The sequence below is a fragment of the Procambarus clarkii genome, chromosome 41 (assembly GCF_040958095.1).
Source record: "Procambarus clarkii isolate CNS0578487 chromosome 41, FALCON_Pclarkii_2.0, whole genome shotgun sequence".
In the NCBI taxonomy this organism is placed as follows: Eukaryota; Metazoa; Arthropoda; class Malacostraca; order Decapoda; family Cambaridae; genus Procambarus; species Procambarus clarkii.
In genome coordinates, this window is record NC_091190.1 from 33,300,146 (window position 1) to 33,319,274 (window position 19,129).

Below are 19,129 nucleotides of genomic sequence, written 5' to 3' on the forward strand. Positions count from 1 at the left end.
AATATGAATGCAGTTCAATATGATAAGACAAATACATGAGTTTATGATAAATTCGTTTTCTGTGATATACCATTGATATGCTCTTTTTTTCTTTAAACGGCAGACTAAACTAAAGTGCTCACATCAACAGATTTGATGTATAAATGGTCAACGCTCAACAGAGTTAGTATAAATGTATTAGTATAAATCTTACTTGTCTCATTGTTAATTCACATTCAATGTCAACTTGTGGTTTTGATGTGGCACGTTTGGCCAAGACACCCCACCCCATTATGCACCCCATACCCATCTTGTGGGCGGTTGTGGAAAGGGTTACAGAGGCACATAATGGGCTCAGGGACTGAACCCCACAATTCATTTAGCTAAGCAAGTTACAATCTTGATGAGCTAGTTACAAAATTCAATATAAGTCATCACATCAACAATGGGTTCGAGATCGACCTCAAGTACAGGTTCTAAATTAAGCAACTGACATATGTGGAGAGCTAGTATCAAAATTTATATGTTTGTCCTGCACACCGTCCCCCATCCAGTGGGCAGCGGTGGATAGGTTACAATCACTTAGTTGTTATCTACAGTTAGCAAACTGGGGATATTTGGCTAAAATTTCTGGTAGCAGATCATTTTGAATGAAATATTGACACATCGCTGGAACATTGGTTATAGAATTGTCTCTAAATTCATGTATCTTTTCGCACTCCATCACATAGTAACGGAGGGTGTGCGAATAATTTTGTTGACACAGTTTACATTTGGTCAGGTCTACATCAGCAGATAATGAGAATTCCCAGAGATACTTGTAACCGAGTCTAAGCCGAGCAGTAGTAACATCTAGAAGTCTGCTGATTTTATTGGATGATCCATAGATGTGTGGCTCCTCTTGTATGATATGTATGATAGATGGAATTACTAGTTCCAGTTTCTAGGCAGGCGATGAGTACTCACAATAACCTTAATTAAGCGTCAAAACAAAAATGTGTATACTCTTTTTACTCTTCTGACCTTAGTTCTCGAGCTATGTATTTCATTTTGGTACCAACGTGTTCGCAATAACATTCTCTAGAAGAAAATCAGCAAAAACGGTCACCAAAAGTTATATGAATACCAGCACCCAATAAATACCTACGTAGATGACTCGCCGTGAGTGCCCAAGAGCAACAAAATGTTTTTACTCTTGGAATTGTTATCACTTCCACACTTGTCCTACAGCGTTAATTTTGGTATCAATGTACTCGCAATGAAATTCCCAACACGGTGATATGAATATAAACGTAGAATAATGGTCGCTGCCCACCCGCAAGAGTGTGGGAAGTGGCGGAACTGTTACCCAGTATTGGTGACAAGACGACACATGGGCGATACAGTGCTTTGAAAGTTTATAATTATATCACTGTCCTGACATTATTATTGTATGTACGTCATTCATTTTTGTGCCAATGTTTTCGCAATAGAATGTTCTATGAGCCCGTAGGTAAAAAAGAGCAACAAAGCGTAAGATAGAATAGCACCATATATAAAACAACGCTGGTACATATCAGTGAGCGTCAAACACACACGAAATGTGTGTGTTTGATGGTGGTCAAACGATGTTTGATGTGTTTGATCAGGTGATGTCCTGATCCGCATAATTAAAGTATGAATTATGTTGAGAAAAAATAAGAAAAAAGGGAAAAAACAGGGGTGGGAGAAACATGACAGAAAAAGAGTAAAAATACAATTTGGTCAACAAAACAGCATTGTTTAAAATAAAAGATATGGATTGACATTTTGGGGGTTAGGTTGGTAGGTTACATTGAGTTAATTAGGTAGTACTTAGTGTTTATCTGTTATAGATAGGAGCTGCCTGGTATGGGCCAATAGGCCTTCTGCAGTTACCTTTGTTTTTATGTTTTTGCCCTGTAACCTAAATGGTTAGAGAGGCACATATATGGGCTTAGGGACTGAACCCCACACTACATTTAGCTAAGCTGGTTACAATCTTGATGATATAGTTACAAAATTCTGTATAAGTCGTCACATTATCAATGGGTTCGAGATCAACCACAATTTCCTGAATAGATATAACAAAGGGGATATTAATAGGGTATTAAAATTGTCAACACAAGATAGAACACGAAACAATGGGTATAAATTGGATAAGTTTAGATTTAGGAAAGACTTGGGTAAATACAGGGTCAGTAACAGGGTTGTTGATTTGTGGAATTTTTCTTAACTTATAAATTTATCTTTATTTATCTTAAACTGGTTGGGAGAGGTACAGTTTTTAACATAATTGGGAAGGTCATTCCACATTCGAGGTCTCTTGATTTGTAAAGCATTTCTAGTTTGACTAAGTCGTACTCTTGGAATATCAAATAGGTATTTGTTTCTGGTGTGGTGCTCATGGGATCTGTTACAACCTTCTAGGAAGCTTTTAAGGTCAGGATTGACATTACAGTGCAGCGTTTTATATATATAAAATACACATGAGAGTATGTGCAGGGACTTAATATCTAACATATTCAGAGATTTGAGTAAGGGGTCCATATATACTGCCCGGTTGCCTGAAATGCTATAGGCCTACTATAGTGGCTTTAGGTATTGTATGCACTAGCTCTATCTATAAATCCAACATTATGTTTGTAAATCAACTATGTATGTACTTTCCTGAATAAAATTGACTTTACTGTACACTTATATTCTCTCTAAACTTATTTCAATTTCAATTTCAATTTCAATTTCTTATATTCTCTGTGGATTTGTTACCCCTATCGTTTGGGAGAAAAAAAATGACTAATACGTTCGGCGAATGACTTTGACTTCAACTTCACTTTGACTTCGTTCATGTCATCGTATTTTCCGTAATATATAAAGGTTATGACAATGCAATTATATTATTGTGTGCAAATAAGTTTGAAATTTCATGTACCCTAAAAATATTAAAATAAAGAATAAGAATAATTAAATAATTGTTGTAGTAAATTGTCACACGTTCATCATACGCAAACGAACACACAGTTTGGAGCGTCAGTACCAGACCGCCGCCATTTTAAAACACGGCTTCGAATGTAAGTAATGTTTTTCTCGTACTAACACTGTGTTATGCAATAGATTAGGTCTTGAATTCACAAATTTAGTTGTTACATCTGACAGAGTATGTTAGACGGTGTAATGCTGGTCCATGTTGACGTATTTGTGGGCTTGATTGGTTTACATGTGATGGCACACAATATCGGCACCCCACAACATGCTGTTGAAGTTGGAATGCATGGCATAGGCTCCTCACACAATGTTCTTTATGTGGTCCTCAGGTGATAGTTTTCTATTTAGAACCACCCCTAGATCTCTTTCTTTATCAGAATTCCTTAAAGATTTTTCACATGGTTTTCCTAATGATAGATTGTGGGCTGTAAGGGACAGGTTTGATGTATGGATTAGTTGATAGAAGTTCCAGTCCACCTGTAGACAGGGATCTCACATCAGCTTGTATATTATACAAGGATAAGATTTGATAAATTCAGTTATTTGACTGAACACTGGCTCTGTTTAAATCAGAGATTTAAACATACATAGTCTAACCTAGCTCCTTTCTTTTTTACCTAGCCTAACCTAGCCTAACCTAGCACACAATATCGGCACCCCACAACATGCTGTTGAAGTTGGAATGCATGGCATAGGCTCCTCACACAATGTTCTTTATGTGGTCCTCAGGTGATAGTTTTCTATTTAGAACCACCCCTAGATCTCTTTCTTTATCAGAATTCCTTAAAGATTTCTCACATGGTTTTCCTAATGATAGATTGTGGGCTGTAAGGGACAGGTTTGATGTATGGATTAGTTGATAGAAGTTCCAGTCCACCTGTAGACAGGGATCTCACATCAGCTTGTATATTATACAAGGATAAGATTTGATAAATTCAGTTATTTGACTGAACACTGGCTCTGTTTAAATCAGAGATTTAAACATACATAGTCTAACCTAGCTCCTTTCTTTTTTACCTAGCCTAACCTAGCCTAACCTAGCACACAATATCGGCACCCCACAACATGCTGTTGAAGTTGGAATGCATGGCATAGGCTCCTCACACAATGTTCTTTATGTGGTCCTCAGGTGATAGTTTTCTATTTAGAACCACCCCTAGATCTCTTTCTTTATCAGAATTCCTTAAAGATTTCTCACATGGTTTTCCTAATGATAGATTGTGGGCTGTAAGGGACAGATTTGATGTATGGATTAGTTGATAGAAGTTCCAGTCCACCTGTAGACAGGGATCTCACATCAGCTTGTATATTATACAAGGATAAGATTTAATAAATTCAGTTATTTGACTGAACACTGGCTCTGTTTAAATCAGAGATTTAAACATACATAGTCTAACCTAGCTCCTTTCTTTTTTACCTAGCCTAACCTAGCACACAATATCGGCACCCCACAACATGCTGTTGAAGTTGGAATGCATGGCATAGGCTCCTCACACAATGTTCTTTATGTGGTCCTCAGGTGATAGTTTTCTATTTAGAACCACCCCTAGATCTCTTTCTTTATCAGAATTCCTTAAAGATTTCTCACATGGTTTTCCTAATGATAGATTGTGGGCTGTAAGGGACAGGTTTGATGTATGGATTAGTTGATAGAAGTTCCAGTCCACCTGTAGACAGGGATCTCACATCAGCTTGTATATTATACAAGGATAAGATTTGATAAATTCAGTTATTTGACTGAACACTGGCTCTGTTTAAATCAGAGATTTAAACATACATAGTCTAACCTAGCTCCTTTCTTTTTTACCTAGCCTAACCTAGCTTGTTTTCCCAAGCCGGTCTATGGCCCATGTTTTTTTTCGATGCCTCAGTGGTCCATGCACATGTCCGTTCAAGGGGATTAAATAGCCGTTCTATGGCCCCAGGGTTTTACGAACTTCTTTTTCCCAAGCCGGTCTATGGCCCGTGTTTTTTTTTATGCCTCAGTGGTCCATGCACAGGTCCGTTCAAGGGGATTAAATAGCCGTTCTATGGCCCCAGGGTTTTCTCAAATTTTCTTTCATAGCCGGTCTATGGCCCCTGGGTTTTACGAACTTTTTTAGAATCTGGATGTAGCAGGTGCTCAATTGTCAAAAGTGAAAAATTGGTTTTGTCTTCCGAATGCACCATTTCTGTAAATTTGCTAATAATCTTTTAAAAATAGTAAATGCCATTATTTTTGCAAAATTATTACGAGATCTATTATACTAATAACGGTTTGATAAAATACAGTAGACTGCCTACTGGATAATAGTTCCAGTCCACCTGTAGACAGGGATCTCACATCAGCTTGTATATTATACAAGGATAAGATTTGATAAATTCAGTTATTTGACTGAACACTGGCTCTGTTTAAATCAGAGATTTAAACATACATAGTCTAACCTAGCTCCTTTCTTTTTTACCTAGCCTAACCTAGCTTGTTTTCCCAAGCCGGTCTATGGCCCGTGTTTTTTTTTATGCCTCAGTGGTCCATGCACAGGTCCGTTCAAGGGGATTAAATAGCCGTTCTATGGCCCCAGGGTTTTCTCAAATTTTCTTTTATAGCCGGTCTATGGCCCCTGGGTTTTACGAACTTTTTTTCCCAAGCCGGTCTATGGCCCCTGGGTTTTATGAACTTTTTTTCCCAAGCCGGTCTATGGCGTGTATGTTAAATAAACCAAATTTTTCACTTTTGACAATTGAGCACCTGCTACATCCAGATTCTAGGGAGGAAAGGAATATAATATAATATCTAATATATCTATCTGTGTGAAATAGATTAAATCCATTTATTTGATATTCAGCTAATAGTTCTGTATTTTCTACATTCATCCATGTTTTGGTAAGTGCAATAATATGTATTGTTTCATTGCAGATTAGAGATTCAAGATAGTTCTAGATTTCCGAAGTACTGAAACGCGCGCCATACAGGCTTGGTGGATCTAGGTGCAAGGTAAAATTATTTACATTTACTTTTGTATTTATATGCATATATGCATTTATATGCATTATTCTCTAGAATAATAGATCTCGTAATAATTTCCCCCCCCCCCACCACTCTACCACCACATTGAGTTTAGTAGCTCTGTGCACGTCAGGTGCTGTTTAATATACAGACCTACTCCTCCATTTGACCTAGTTTCTCTATCACATCTATATCACTTTGTGCTTTAGCCCTGGTGGAGCTTGGTCCACCAGGCTGTTGTTTGGAGTGGCCCGCAGATCCACATACAGTCTGCATATGATATACAGTCTGTTGATCAATTAAACTACAGTAGTTAGTTTTTATCATCCGAATGCACCAATATGTGTTCATTCTTCCCAGATGAAGGAACTAGGTAATATTCATCATCTGAATGCACCATCTGATGCTTTAACACACTCATGATACACGAGAGGTTTAAAAAACTTTTAAAACTTTTAAAACTTTTTGACCTATGTATTTAAAAGCAATTCTAAAGTTAAAAAGTGTAGCATAGGCCCCTCGCAGAATGTTCTTAATATGATCCTCAGGTTATAGTTTTCTATCTAAAACCACCCCTAGATCTCTTTCTTGATCAGAATTCTTTATAGATCTCAGTGGCTCGATCATAGAAACTGCTCTAAATCCTTGTTGGCCTGGATTGTGGAGGTCATTGGTCTCTATAAAACTAGTAATCTGACTCCTGATCACTCTCAAATAATTTTATTATGTGGGATGTTAGTGCAACTGGTCTATAATTCTTTGCCAATGCTTGTGTTGTGTTGTGTTGTTTTGGTAGTGATGTGCAATGTGTTGTTTTGGTAGTGATTCGTCCAGTTCTGGTAGTAGTGCGGTTGTTGTGTAGTGTAGTACTTGTGTGCTTGTTAATGACTTGTATTCCAGTCTTGTGGGTATCTCCTTTCCCCTACGGGCCAACTGCTTTGTTCTTACCAAGCATTTTGCTTTGTTTGGGTATGAATGTTTGTGTGCCGTATATTTTGCAAAATTTGCCATATATCTCATTATTTACTCCTCTGCCTAGCAACAAGTCTGTCTAATTATACTCATTAACTGTTTTTCAAAGTTCCCCATAGTGTCCTTTATTGAAATCGAGTTCATGAACCGTTTCAATGTTCTTATTTTCTTCTAGATTATATCTTAAAGTATATTTAAATGTTATTGTTATTATTGTTATTAAATGTTATTGTGACATTGCATTGCAATTGAGCTATGTTGTTTACCATACCGTTCATTTCGTGAGTATAAGTATAGATGCCACACTTGTGACAGGTAAAACCATGCCTTTTTTGAAAAACAGCACCGTCTGTTGCACGTAAGAGCAACCCACACTATATTATGTTGCGATATTATTTCAATATTTCCGATTGTATTGATAATTTGAATTTTCATAGATTTCAATTTATTTTCATTTCGATTTAATAATTTTGTGTGACATTGCATTGAAATTGAGCTGTGTTGTTTACCATACTGTTCATTTCATGAGTATAGTTTATTTTTTTATTTTTTTCATTTCATTTTTTTAGCTGTTCTTATTTTTCAGTGATGGGAATATCAGATCATTTGATGTTCCCAATTTTCTGATGGAAGCATCAGACCATTATAGAATGCATCGGATGAGGTAGTTTGGAATGGTGGGGAGGACGAGAGGGGGGTATGGTGGGGAAGACGAGGGGACAGAGGAGAGGGTAATGGTGGGGAGGACGAGGGGACTGGGGAGTTGGGGATGGTGGGGACAGGGGAATGCTGGGGAGGACAAAGGGACAGGTGAATGGGAGATGGTGGGGGAGGAAGAAGGACAGGGGAGGGGAAAATGGTAAGGAGGACGATGGGACAGGGAAGTGGGAATAGTGGGGATGATGTGGGGACAGGGAAGTGGGAAGGACGAGAGGACTGTGGAATGGGGAATAGCAAAGTGAATTATAATTATATATATTAATTAATTCTTATAAATTTCCAGAAGCCTGTATCAACACCCACACTAATGCAACTGAAAGAGATGTTGAGACAAGTATTGCTGATATGTTGAAGAACGCCCCAAACAAACTCGGTGGAAACAGATACAAGGTAAAGTTTGCCAATTTGCTGTAGTCTAATTCAATTTCTTTTTAGTAATCTTCGAGAACATTTATGCTATGAATAAGATAAAATAATGTAACTGATTTTGATTTATTTACTATTTATTATTTATTTACCGTTATTAGTATAATAGATCTCGTAATAATTTTGCAAAAATAATGGCATTTACTATTTTAAAAAGCTCGGGTGCAGGGGGGGGGGGTTATGTAAAAGCCTGGTTTGTGCCTCGGAGAGGCTATGGGATCCAGTAAGATCGTCCTTCCTTTCCTCCCTAGAATCTGGATGTAGCAGGTGCTCAATTGTCAAAAGTGAAAAATTGGTTTTGTCTTCCGAATGCACCATTTCTGTAAATTTGCTAATAATCTTTTAAAAATAGTAAATGCCATTATTTTTGCAAAATTATTACGAGATCTATTATACTAATAACGGTTTGATAAAATACAGTAGACTGCCTACTGGTTTTACCTGTAATAAGGTTTGATACAGATGATTATGATTATGGTTTTGGCCTCCACCACCCTCTCACCTAACTTGTTCCAACCATGTCTACCACGGTTTTGTCTTCCGAATGCACCATTTCTGTAAATTTGCTAATAATCTTTTAAAAATAGTAAATGCCATTATTTTTGCAAAATTATTACGAGATCTATTATACTAATAACGGTTTGATAAAATACAGTAGACTGCCTACTGGTTTTACCTGTAATAAGGTTTGATACAGATGATTATGATTATGGTTTTGGCCTCCACCACCCTCTCACCTAACTTGTTCCAACCATGTCTACCACGGTTTTGTCTTCCGAATGCACCATTTCTGTAAATTTGCTAATAATCTTTTAAAAATAGTAAATGCCATTATTTTTGCAAAATTATTACGAGATCTATTATACTAATAACGGTTTGATAAAATACAGTAGACTGCCTACTGGTTTTACCTGTAATAAGGTTTGATACAGATGATTATGATTATGGTTTTGGCCTCCACCACCCTCTCACCTAACTTGTTCCAACCATGTCTACCACGGTTTTGTCTTCCGAATGCACCATTTCTGTAAATTTGCTAATAATCTTTTAAAAATAGTAAATGCCATTATTTTTGCAAAATTATTACGAGATCTATTATACTAATAACGGTTTGATAAAATACAGTAGACTGCCTACTGGTTTTACCTGTAATAAGGTTTGATACAGATGATTATGATTATGGTTTTGGCCTCCACCACCCTCTCACCAAACTTGTTCCAACCATGTCTACCACGGTTTTGTCTTCCGAATGCACCATTTCTGTAAATTTGCTAATAATCTTTTAAAAATAGTAAATGCCATTATTTTTGCAAAATTATTACGAGATCTATTATACTAATAACGGTTTGATAAAATACAGTAGACTGCCTACTGGTTTTACCTGTAATAAGGTTTGATACAGATGATTATGATTATGGTTTTGGCCTCCACCACCCTCTCACCTAACTTGTTCCAACCATGTCTACCACGGTTTTGTCTTCCGAATGCACCATTTCTGTAAATTTGCTAATAATCTTTTAAAAATAGTAAATGCCATTATTTTTGCAAAATTATTACGAGATCTATTATACTAATAACGGTTTGATAAAATACAGTAGACTGCCTACTGGTTTTACCTGTAATAAGGTTTGATACAGATGATTATGATTATGGTTTTGGCCTCCACCACCCTCTCACCTAACTTGTTCCAACCATGTCTACCACGGTTTTGTCTTCCGAATGCACCATTTCTGTAAATTTGCTAATAATCTTTTAAAAATAGTAAATGCCATTATTTTTGCAAAATTATTACGAGATCTATTATACTAATAACGGTTTGATAAAATACAGTAGACTGCCTACTGGTTTTACCTGTAATAAGGTTTGATACAGATGATTATGATTATGGTTTTGGCCTCCACCACCCTCTCACCTAACTTGTTCCAACCATGTCTACCACGGTTTTGTCTTCCGAATGCACCATTTCTGTAAATTTGCTAATAATCTTTTAAAAATAGTAAATGCCATTATTTTTGCAAAATTATTACGAGATCTATTATACTAATAACGGTTTGATAAAATACAGTAGACCGCCTACTGGTTTTACCTGTAATAAGGTTTGATACAGATGATTATGATTATGGTTTTGGCCTCCACCACCCTCTCACCTAACTTGTTCCAACCATGTCTACCACGGTTTTGTCTTCCGAATGCACCATTTCTGTAAATTTGCTAATAATCTTTTAAAAATAGTAAATGCCATTATTTTTGCAAAATTATTACGAGATCTATTATACTAATAACGGTTTGATAAAATACAGTAGACTGCCTACTGGTTTTACCTGTAATAAGGTTTGATACAGATGATTATGATTATGGTTTTGGCCTCCACCACCCTCTCACCTAACTTGTTCCAACCATGTCTACCACGGTTTTGTCTTCCGAATGCACCATTTCTGTAAATTTGCTAATAATCTTTTAAAAATAGTAAATGCCATTATTTTTGCAAAATTATTACGAGATCTATTATACTAATAACGGTTTGATAAAATACAGTAGACTGCCTACTGGTTTTACCTGTAATAAGGTTTGATACAGATGATTATGATTATGGTTTTGGCCTCCACCACCCTCTCACCTAACTTGTTCCAACCATGTCTACCACGGTTTTGTCTTCCGAATGCACCATTTCTGTAAATTTGCTAATAATCTTTTAAAAATAGTAAATGCCATTATTTTTGCAAAATTATTACGAGATCTATTATACTAATAACGGTTTGATAAAATACAGTAGACTGCCTACTGGTTTTACCTGTAATAAGGTTTGATACAGATGATTATGATTATGGTTTTGGCCTCCACCACCCTCTCACCTAACTTGTTCCAACCATGTCTACCACGGTTTTGTCTTCCGAATGCACCATTTCTGTAAATTTGCTAATAATCTTTTAAAAATAGTAAATGCCATTATTTTTGCAAAATTATTACGAGATCTATTATACTAATAACGGTTTGATAAAATACAGTAGACTGCCTACTGGTTTTACCTGTAATAAGGTTTGATACAGATGATTATGATTATGGTTTTGGCCTCCACCACCCTCTCACCTAACTTGTTCCAACCATGTCTACCACGGTTTTGTCTTCCGAATGCACCATTTCTGTAAATTTGCTAATAATCTTTTAAAAATAGTAAATGCCATTATTTTTGCAAAATTATTACGAGATCTATTATACTAATAACGGTTTGATAAAATACAGTAGACTGCCTACTGGTTTTACCTGTAATAAGGTTTGATACAGATGATTATGATTATGGTTTTGGCCTCCACCACCCTCTCACCTAACTTGTTCCAACCATGTCTACCACGGTTTTGTCTTCCGAATGCACCATTTCTGTAAATTTGCTAATAATTTTTTAAAAATAGTAAATGCCATTATTTTTGCAAAATTATTACGAGATCTATTATACTAATAACGGTTTGATAAAATACAGTAGACTGCCTACTGGTTTTACCTGTAATAAGGTTTGATACAGATGATTATGATTATGGTTTTGGCCTCCACCACCCTCTCACCTAACTTGTTCCAACCATGTCTACCACGGTTTTGTCTTCCGAATGCACCATTTCTGTAAATTTGCTAATAATCTTTTAAAAATAGTAAATGCCATTATTTTTGCAAAATTATTACGAGATCTATTATACTAATAACGGTTTGATAAAATACAGTAGACTGCCTACTGGTTTTACCTGTAATAAGGTTTGATACAGATGATTATGATTATGGTTTTGGCCTCCACCACCCTCTCACCTAACTTGTTCCAACCATGTCTACCACGGTTTTGTCTTCCGAATGCACCATTTCTGTAAATTTGCTAATAATCTTTTAAAAATAGTAAATGCCATTATTTTTGCAAAATTATTACGAGATCTATTATACTAATAACGGTTTGATAAAATACAGTAGACTGCCTACTGGTTTTACCTGTAATAAGGTTTGATACAGATGATTATGATTATGGTTTTGGCCTCCACCACCCTCTCACCTAACTTGTTCCAACCATGTCTACCACGGTTTTGTCTTCCGAATGCACCATTTCTGTAAATTTGCTAATAATCTTTTAAAAATAGTAAATGCCATTATTTTTGCAAAATTATTACGAGATCTATTATACTAATAACGGTTTGATAAAATACAGTAGACTGCCTACTGGTTTTACCTGTAATAAGGTTTGATACAGATGATTATGATTATGGTTTTGGCCTCCACCACCCTCTCACCTAACTTGTTCCAACCATGTCTACCATGGTTTTGTCTTCCGAATGCACCATTTCTGTAAATTTGCTAATAATCTTTTAAAAATAGTAAATGCCATTATTTTTGCAAAATTATTACGAGATCTATTATACTAATAACGGTTTGATAAAATACAGTAGACTGCCTACTGGTTTTACCTGTAATAAGGTTTGATACAGATGATTATGATTATGGTTTTGGCCTCCACCACCCTCTCACCTAACTTGTTCCAACCATGTCTACCACGGTTTTGTCTTCCGAATGCACCATTTCTGTAAATTTGCTAATAATCTTTTAAAAATAGTAAATGCCATTATTTTTGCAAAATTATTACGAGATCTATTATACTAATAACGGTTTGATAAAATACAGTAGACTGCCTACTGGTTTTACCTGTAATAAGGTTTGATACAGATGATTATGATTATGGTTTTGGCCTCCACCACCCTCTCACCTAACTTGTTCCAACCATGTCTACCACGGTTTTGTCTTCCGAATGCACCATTTCTGTAAATTTGCTAATAATCTTTTAAAAATAGTAAATGCCATTATTTTTGCAAAATTCCTGAATATTGTCAAAATGACGGAAACCCATATGTCAAAAACACATGGAGATATACCAATCCTGGAAGACATTCTTCCATCCCCACTTGAAACTGTTGAGCAGGTGGAAAGTCTGTCACATGAGCTAAAAGTTAACAGTGAATATAAAAAGAGTATGGTAAGTGTTGCTTAATTCTTTTAGCCTGAGTATGGTAAGTGTTGCTGAATTTTTTTAGCCTTGTACATATGTCTTTTGATTAGTTTTTTTGCAGATGAAGGAAGGTGGGGTGGCACATAATTGATTGTTCAGTGTTATGTTTAAGGTACAAATAAAACAAAAGCAAAAGTTACTCAAATTCGTTGATTTTTGTAATAGTTAAGAAGGAAAATATTTTAATGCTATTTATTTAATACAGTTGGAAATTAGAAAATCTAATGTTGAGATTGAAAGATATATATTATTCTCTATTACCTTACAGCTTATGCATTATTTTAACAGGTCCAGACGCTGTCTCAAATGGGCGGTGCAAGCTGTGGAGACACAGTGAGACGAATGATGAGGAGGATAGGGACCTATGGGGTCTGGTCTCAGTATTCACTCGTTGGGTGCAAGAGGAAACGTGTCTTCAAAACCTTGGATATTTGTAATGTAATAATAAGTACGTAAATTTGACATTTTTTTGGATTATATATATGTCTGCATGTATTATGTATTATACTTGCATGCTTGTTAATGACTTGTATTCTAGTCTTGTGGGTATCTCCTTTCTCCTACGGGCCAAATGCTTTGTTCTTACCTAGCATTTTGCTTTGTTTGGGTATGAATGTTTGTGTACCTTCATTGTATATTTTGCAAAATTTGCCATATATCTCATTACTCCTCTGCCTAGCAACAAGTCTGTCTAATTATACTCAATAACTATTTTTCAAAGTTCCCCATAGTGTCCTTTATTGAAATAGAGTTCATGAACCGTTTCAATATCCTTATTTTCTTCTAGATTATATCTTAAAGTATATTTAAATGTTATTGTGACATTGCATTGCAATTGAGCTGCGTTGTTAACCATTCTGTTCATTTCATGAGTATATTTTATTTTCTATTTTTTCATATCATTTTTTTTATCTGTTTTTATTTTTCAGTGATGGGAATATCAGATCATTTGATGTTCCCATCAGAAAATTGGGAAAGTCAGATCTTTTGATGTTCCCAATTTTCAGATGGAAGCATCAGACCATCATGGAATGCATGGGATGAGGTAGTTTAGAATGGTGGGGAGGACGACAGGGGGGATGGTGGGGAAGACGAGGGAACAGAGGAGAGGGTAATGGTGGGGAGGACGAGGGGACAGGGGAATGGAGAATGCTGGGGAGGACAAAGGGGACGAGGGGACGGAGGAAGACTGGAGAACAGGGGAACACCTAAATAAAAGCCAACAATGTTATTACTCTGTGGCTTCTTGTCTCCTGACAAAAAGAATTATAATTATATATATTAATTAATTCTTATAACTTTCCAGAAGCCTGTATCAACACCCACACTAATGCAACTGAAAGAGATGTTGAGACAAGTATTGCTGATATGTTGAAGAACGCCCCAAACAAACACGGTGGAAACAGATACAAGGTAAAGTTTGCCAATTTGCTGTAGTCTAATTCAATCTCTTTTTAGTAATCTTTGTGAACATTTATGCTATGAATAAGATAAAATAATGTAATTGATTTTGACTAAATATGTAGATATATTTAATTTTCTGAGCACTAATAATGAAAGAAAACCAAAATAAGAGGTGGCTACTATCTCTAATAATGGGCTGGAATAATACAGGATATAATAATATATATATATATATAAATATATATACATATATTTATATATATATATATTTATATAAATATATATATGATATATATATTCTATTCTATTAGTCTATTCTATTCTATAGTTTTATATAGATTCTTGTTTTAGTTTTTTTCTATAATATGGAAAGGGTTTTTAATTAATAAATTAAATATTATATAATAAAATAATGTATTATTGAAAACAATTAGTAACAAACAATATTTCATTACAGGGTGGTGAAGCAAGAATACATGTGCATCACATAGCAGAGTCGGATATGACGAATAATGAAAACAGCGGAGAGCCTGGTGCATGGCATACCGCTGAATCTTCTCTAATGTCTATATAGAAGAATCTTTGTTTCTGTGTGTATATATGTATATATATCATTAATAATATATATATATATATATATATATATATATATATATAACCTATATATATTTATATATATATATATATTTATATATATATATATATTTATATATATATATATATTTATATATATATATATATATTTATATATATATATATATTTATATATATATATATATATATTTATATATATATATATATATATATTTATATATATATATATATATATTTATATATATATATATATTTATATATATATATATATATTTATATATATATATATATTTATATATATATATATATATTTATATATATATATATATATTTATATATATATATATATATATATATATTTATATATATATATATATATATTTATATATATATATATATATATATATATATATATATATATATATATATATATATATATATATATATATATATATATATATATATATTTATATATATATATATATATATATATATTTATATATATATATATATTTATATATATATATATATATTTATATATATATATATATATATATTTATATATATATATATATATATATATATTTATATATATATATATATATATATATATTTATATATATATATATATATATTTATATATATATATATATATATATATTTATATATATATATATATATTTATATATATATATATATATATATATATTTATATATATATATATATATATTTATATATATATATATATTTATATATATATATATATATTTATATATATATATATATATTTATATATATATATATATATTTATATATATATATATATATTTATATATATATATATATATTTATATATATATATATATATATATATAGGAGGGGGGGGGGAGTGAAGGGGAGGCTCACAAACCTGCTTGTATTTCAGCAGACTTATAAGTGAATGTGTGCGTCTTTTCAGGTGAACGGTGAGTTTGTAGTGATAAACATAATGCACCCGTGAAACTTTGTGTTAATTGTGTGTGACCGGGATACCTTCTCCCCCCTCTCCCTAGCCTCCCACAGGCCTCGCCAGCCCACCCAGCTACCCTCTCCCGGCGGCTGACCCGACGACCATCGTCCACCCCACGACCCCCGTCACCCCACGCAACCCTACGCCCACCGCCACCCCACGACCACCGTCACCCCACGCAACCCTACGCCCACCGCCACCCCACGCCCACCGTCAGCCCACGCCCACACACGTCACACGCCCTACGGCTCCCTCACCAGGAAAGGGTGGAAGGACACATGTGGTGGGGTCAAGAGACTGGGTCACCAGTGTGCCAATAAGTGCTTGAAAATGATAAGTGGAGTCCAGTCCTGTGGTGACTGGACCATTGTGAGTATCGTGTTGAGAGCACCACACCCAGTGAGCCACGACACATTCACCAGTGTTTAGTGACAAAAGGAAATTATCCAAGTGTTACGTGCCACATCAACCCTCCCCCCCCCCACCCCCTGAGTGTAGTGCCTCCCCCCCCAGTGAGTGTAGTGTCTCCCGCTCGGCCACTCCACTTGTGTAGTGTCTCCCCCCCCCCCCCCGTGTGGTGCAGTGTCTTCCGCTCCCCCGCCCTCACCTCCCACGATCAGGTGGTCGCGCCTTCTCCTCCCCGGCCCCCCTCCCAGACCGGGCCAGCGCAGCCTCCCAACCCCCACCCACCACCTCCACGAGCCCACCCACCCCAGACATCTGCCCAGACATGACGCATAGTATAGGGGACAACCTCGTCCCCCCCAGCCAGGAGGGAGAGACAAATACTCCAGTGCAAGGTGACATTCACTTTACCTAAGGGGATGGCAGAAGAAGCCGCTACCAGCCAGCTTACCCCTCCCGATGCCAATCAAAGGAGAGGCACATGCAGTGGTTGTGGGAACAACGTCAGCATCAACTCTGTCTCCAGAGTCATACGCCAGCATGGTGACTGTCCTGGGTCAGGGAGGCCTCCCGTGGGAGGAGGCAGCACTCAGGAGCCTGTTGCACCAGTACAAATCGCAACAGATTACATTGCAACAGACGACCTGCTAGAGGCAATTAAAGCAACGTCAACCAGGACACTCACCCACATCCCAAAGGCCTCTCGCCCATTTGCTGCAGGGAAATACATGGACCTCATCGCAAAAGTCAACAGAGGGTCAAATAACCTTGTTGCACCTGATACCATCAAAGCCTGGCACAATCTGCTACTTTTTGGCAACGCATGCTTAGGTGTACCAGACAGAGGAGGCAAGACACTGGCCTCATCCGTCAATAAAGCAATTAGGGATTTTCCTAGGGCTGACAACCTAGTCCGCCTCCCCAAACACACCAAACACCGCCGAGGCAGACCTAGTACGACAATCAGCGACAACAGAAAATTAGGTACCCAAGTCAGCAAGAAAATTGAAGAGGGCAATACAGTCGGGGCACTCAGGTTGATCACAAGTGAGGACAAAATTTTGCCCAGGGATGAAACCACAGCCCAAGCACTGAGAGAAAAACACCCCCTCAGGGCCGTAGGTGAACCTCCCCCACAGGTCAGGCTCGCCCCTAACCAGGAACCTCTCGTCCTCCGGGAGTCAGAGGTTTATAAAGCTATCGTTTCATTTCCCCCGGGCTCCTCAGGAGGCTACACAGGGGTAAGACCTCAACATGTGAAGGAAATGGTGAACCCTGTTCTTGGCCCAGCTGCAGAAGCGCTCCTGACAGAAATCACAACGTTTGTCAACAACTGCCTCGCCGGGTTAATCCCTGATGAAATCAAACCATTCTTCTTTGGTGCATCCCTATGTGCCCTGAAAAAGAAGGGGGGAGGGATCAGACCCATTGCCGTTGGTAATACCCTTCGCCGCCTAGTTGCAAGGGCTGCTGTCAGAAGTATCCGAATGGAAGCAGCCACCATGCTGCAACCCAACCAGCTGGGGTTTGGAGTCCCCCAAGGCTGTGAAGCAGCGGCTCATGCTGCACGAGCCTACATTAGCTCTCTTACTGAAGACCAGGCAGTAGTAAAATTAGATTTTAAAAACGCTTTCAACACGGTCAAAAGGGAAGCAATCCTCACTGCAGTCCAGGAACATTGCCCAAGCATTCTCCCGTTTGTGTCAGCAGGCTACAGCAAAGACTCAACCCTCCTGTTTGGCAAACATGAAGTCACCTCAGCAGAGGGAATTCAACAGGGTGACCCACTTGCACCGTTCCTCTTTTGCATAGCGGTTCGAGAAATTACAACCAGACTGTCCAGCGAGATCAACATCTGGTTCCTGGATGATGGCACTCTGGCAGGCACACAAGATTCCCTGCTAGAAGACCTACAGCTGGTGAAGACACGGGGGGAGTCCATGGGTCTCGTTCTTAACCCCTCCAAGTGCGAAATTATTGCATCCAGTGAAGTAATCATTAGAGCAGTGAAATCAGTTCTACCAGAAGCCTCAGTCGTTAAACCTACCGACAGCACACTACTCGGAGCACCTCTGGCCCACAATGCTATTGCTGCGGTCCTTGACGAAAAGTTTAGAGACCTAAAGAGGATGGAAGAGAGAATTGGGGATTTGGACTCCCACGATGCCCTCTACCTTCTCACAAAGTGCCTTACCTTGCCCAGGCTAACATACTTCTTAAGGTGTGCACCAACTTTTGGCAACCCACTTCTAAATCAATATGATGAGCTCCTCAGGTCAATATTCAGGAAGGCGCTCAACCTAGATTTAGATGACAGTCAGTGGGACCAAGCAACACTACCAGTGAGATTTGGAGGGATAGGCATACGAAAGGCAACTGAGGTAGCACTTCCAGCATTCTTATCCTCATGTACAGCAGCCAACGAATTGGTAGGGCAGATCCTACCAGAGCGTATGAGAGAGACAGCGGGAACTGATGATCAAACGTTCATCGAAGCAGCCAGACAATGGGACACCATTGCACACCCTCAACCCCGACCACAAGTCCCAAAAGACCACAAGCAGGCCCACTGGGATAGCCCCATAATGGAAAAGACTGTCACAGCAATGATTGACAACG

General features: G+C 37.0%; 1 protein-coding gene across 1 annotated transcript; it reads left to right on the plus strand.

Annotated features, from left to right (window-relative positions):
• The first annotated feature begins 5,759 nt into the window (after nt 1–5,759).
• Nucleotides 5,760–15,122, plus strand: LOC138373114 (uncharacterized). Its single transcript, XM_069339128.1, has 5 exons — nt 5,760–5,935; nt 7,923–8,029; nt 13,386–13,545; nt 14,404–14,510; nt 14,959–15,122. Exons 2-5 carry the CDS (start codon nt 7,985–7,987, stop codon nt 15,073–15,075), a joined length of 429 nt encoding a protein of 142 aa, XP_069195229.1. The 5' UTR covers nt 5,760–5,935; nt 7,923–7,984; the 3' UTR covers nt 15,076–15,122.
• The last annotated feature ends 4,007 nt before the right edge of the window (nt 15,123–19,129 follow it).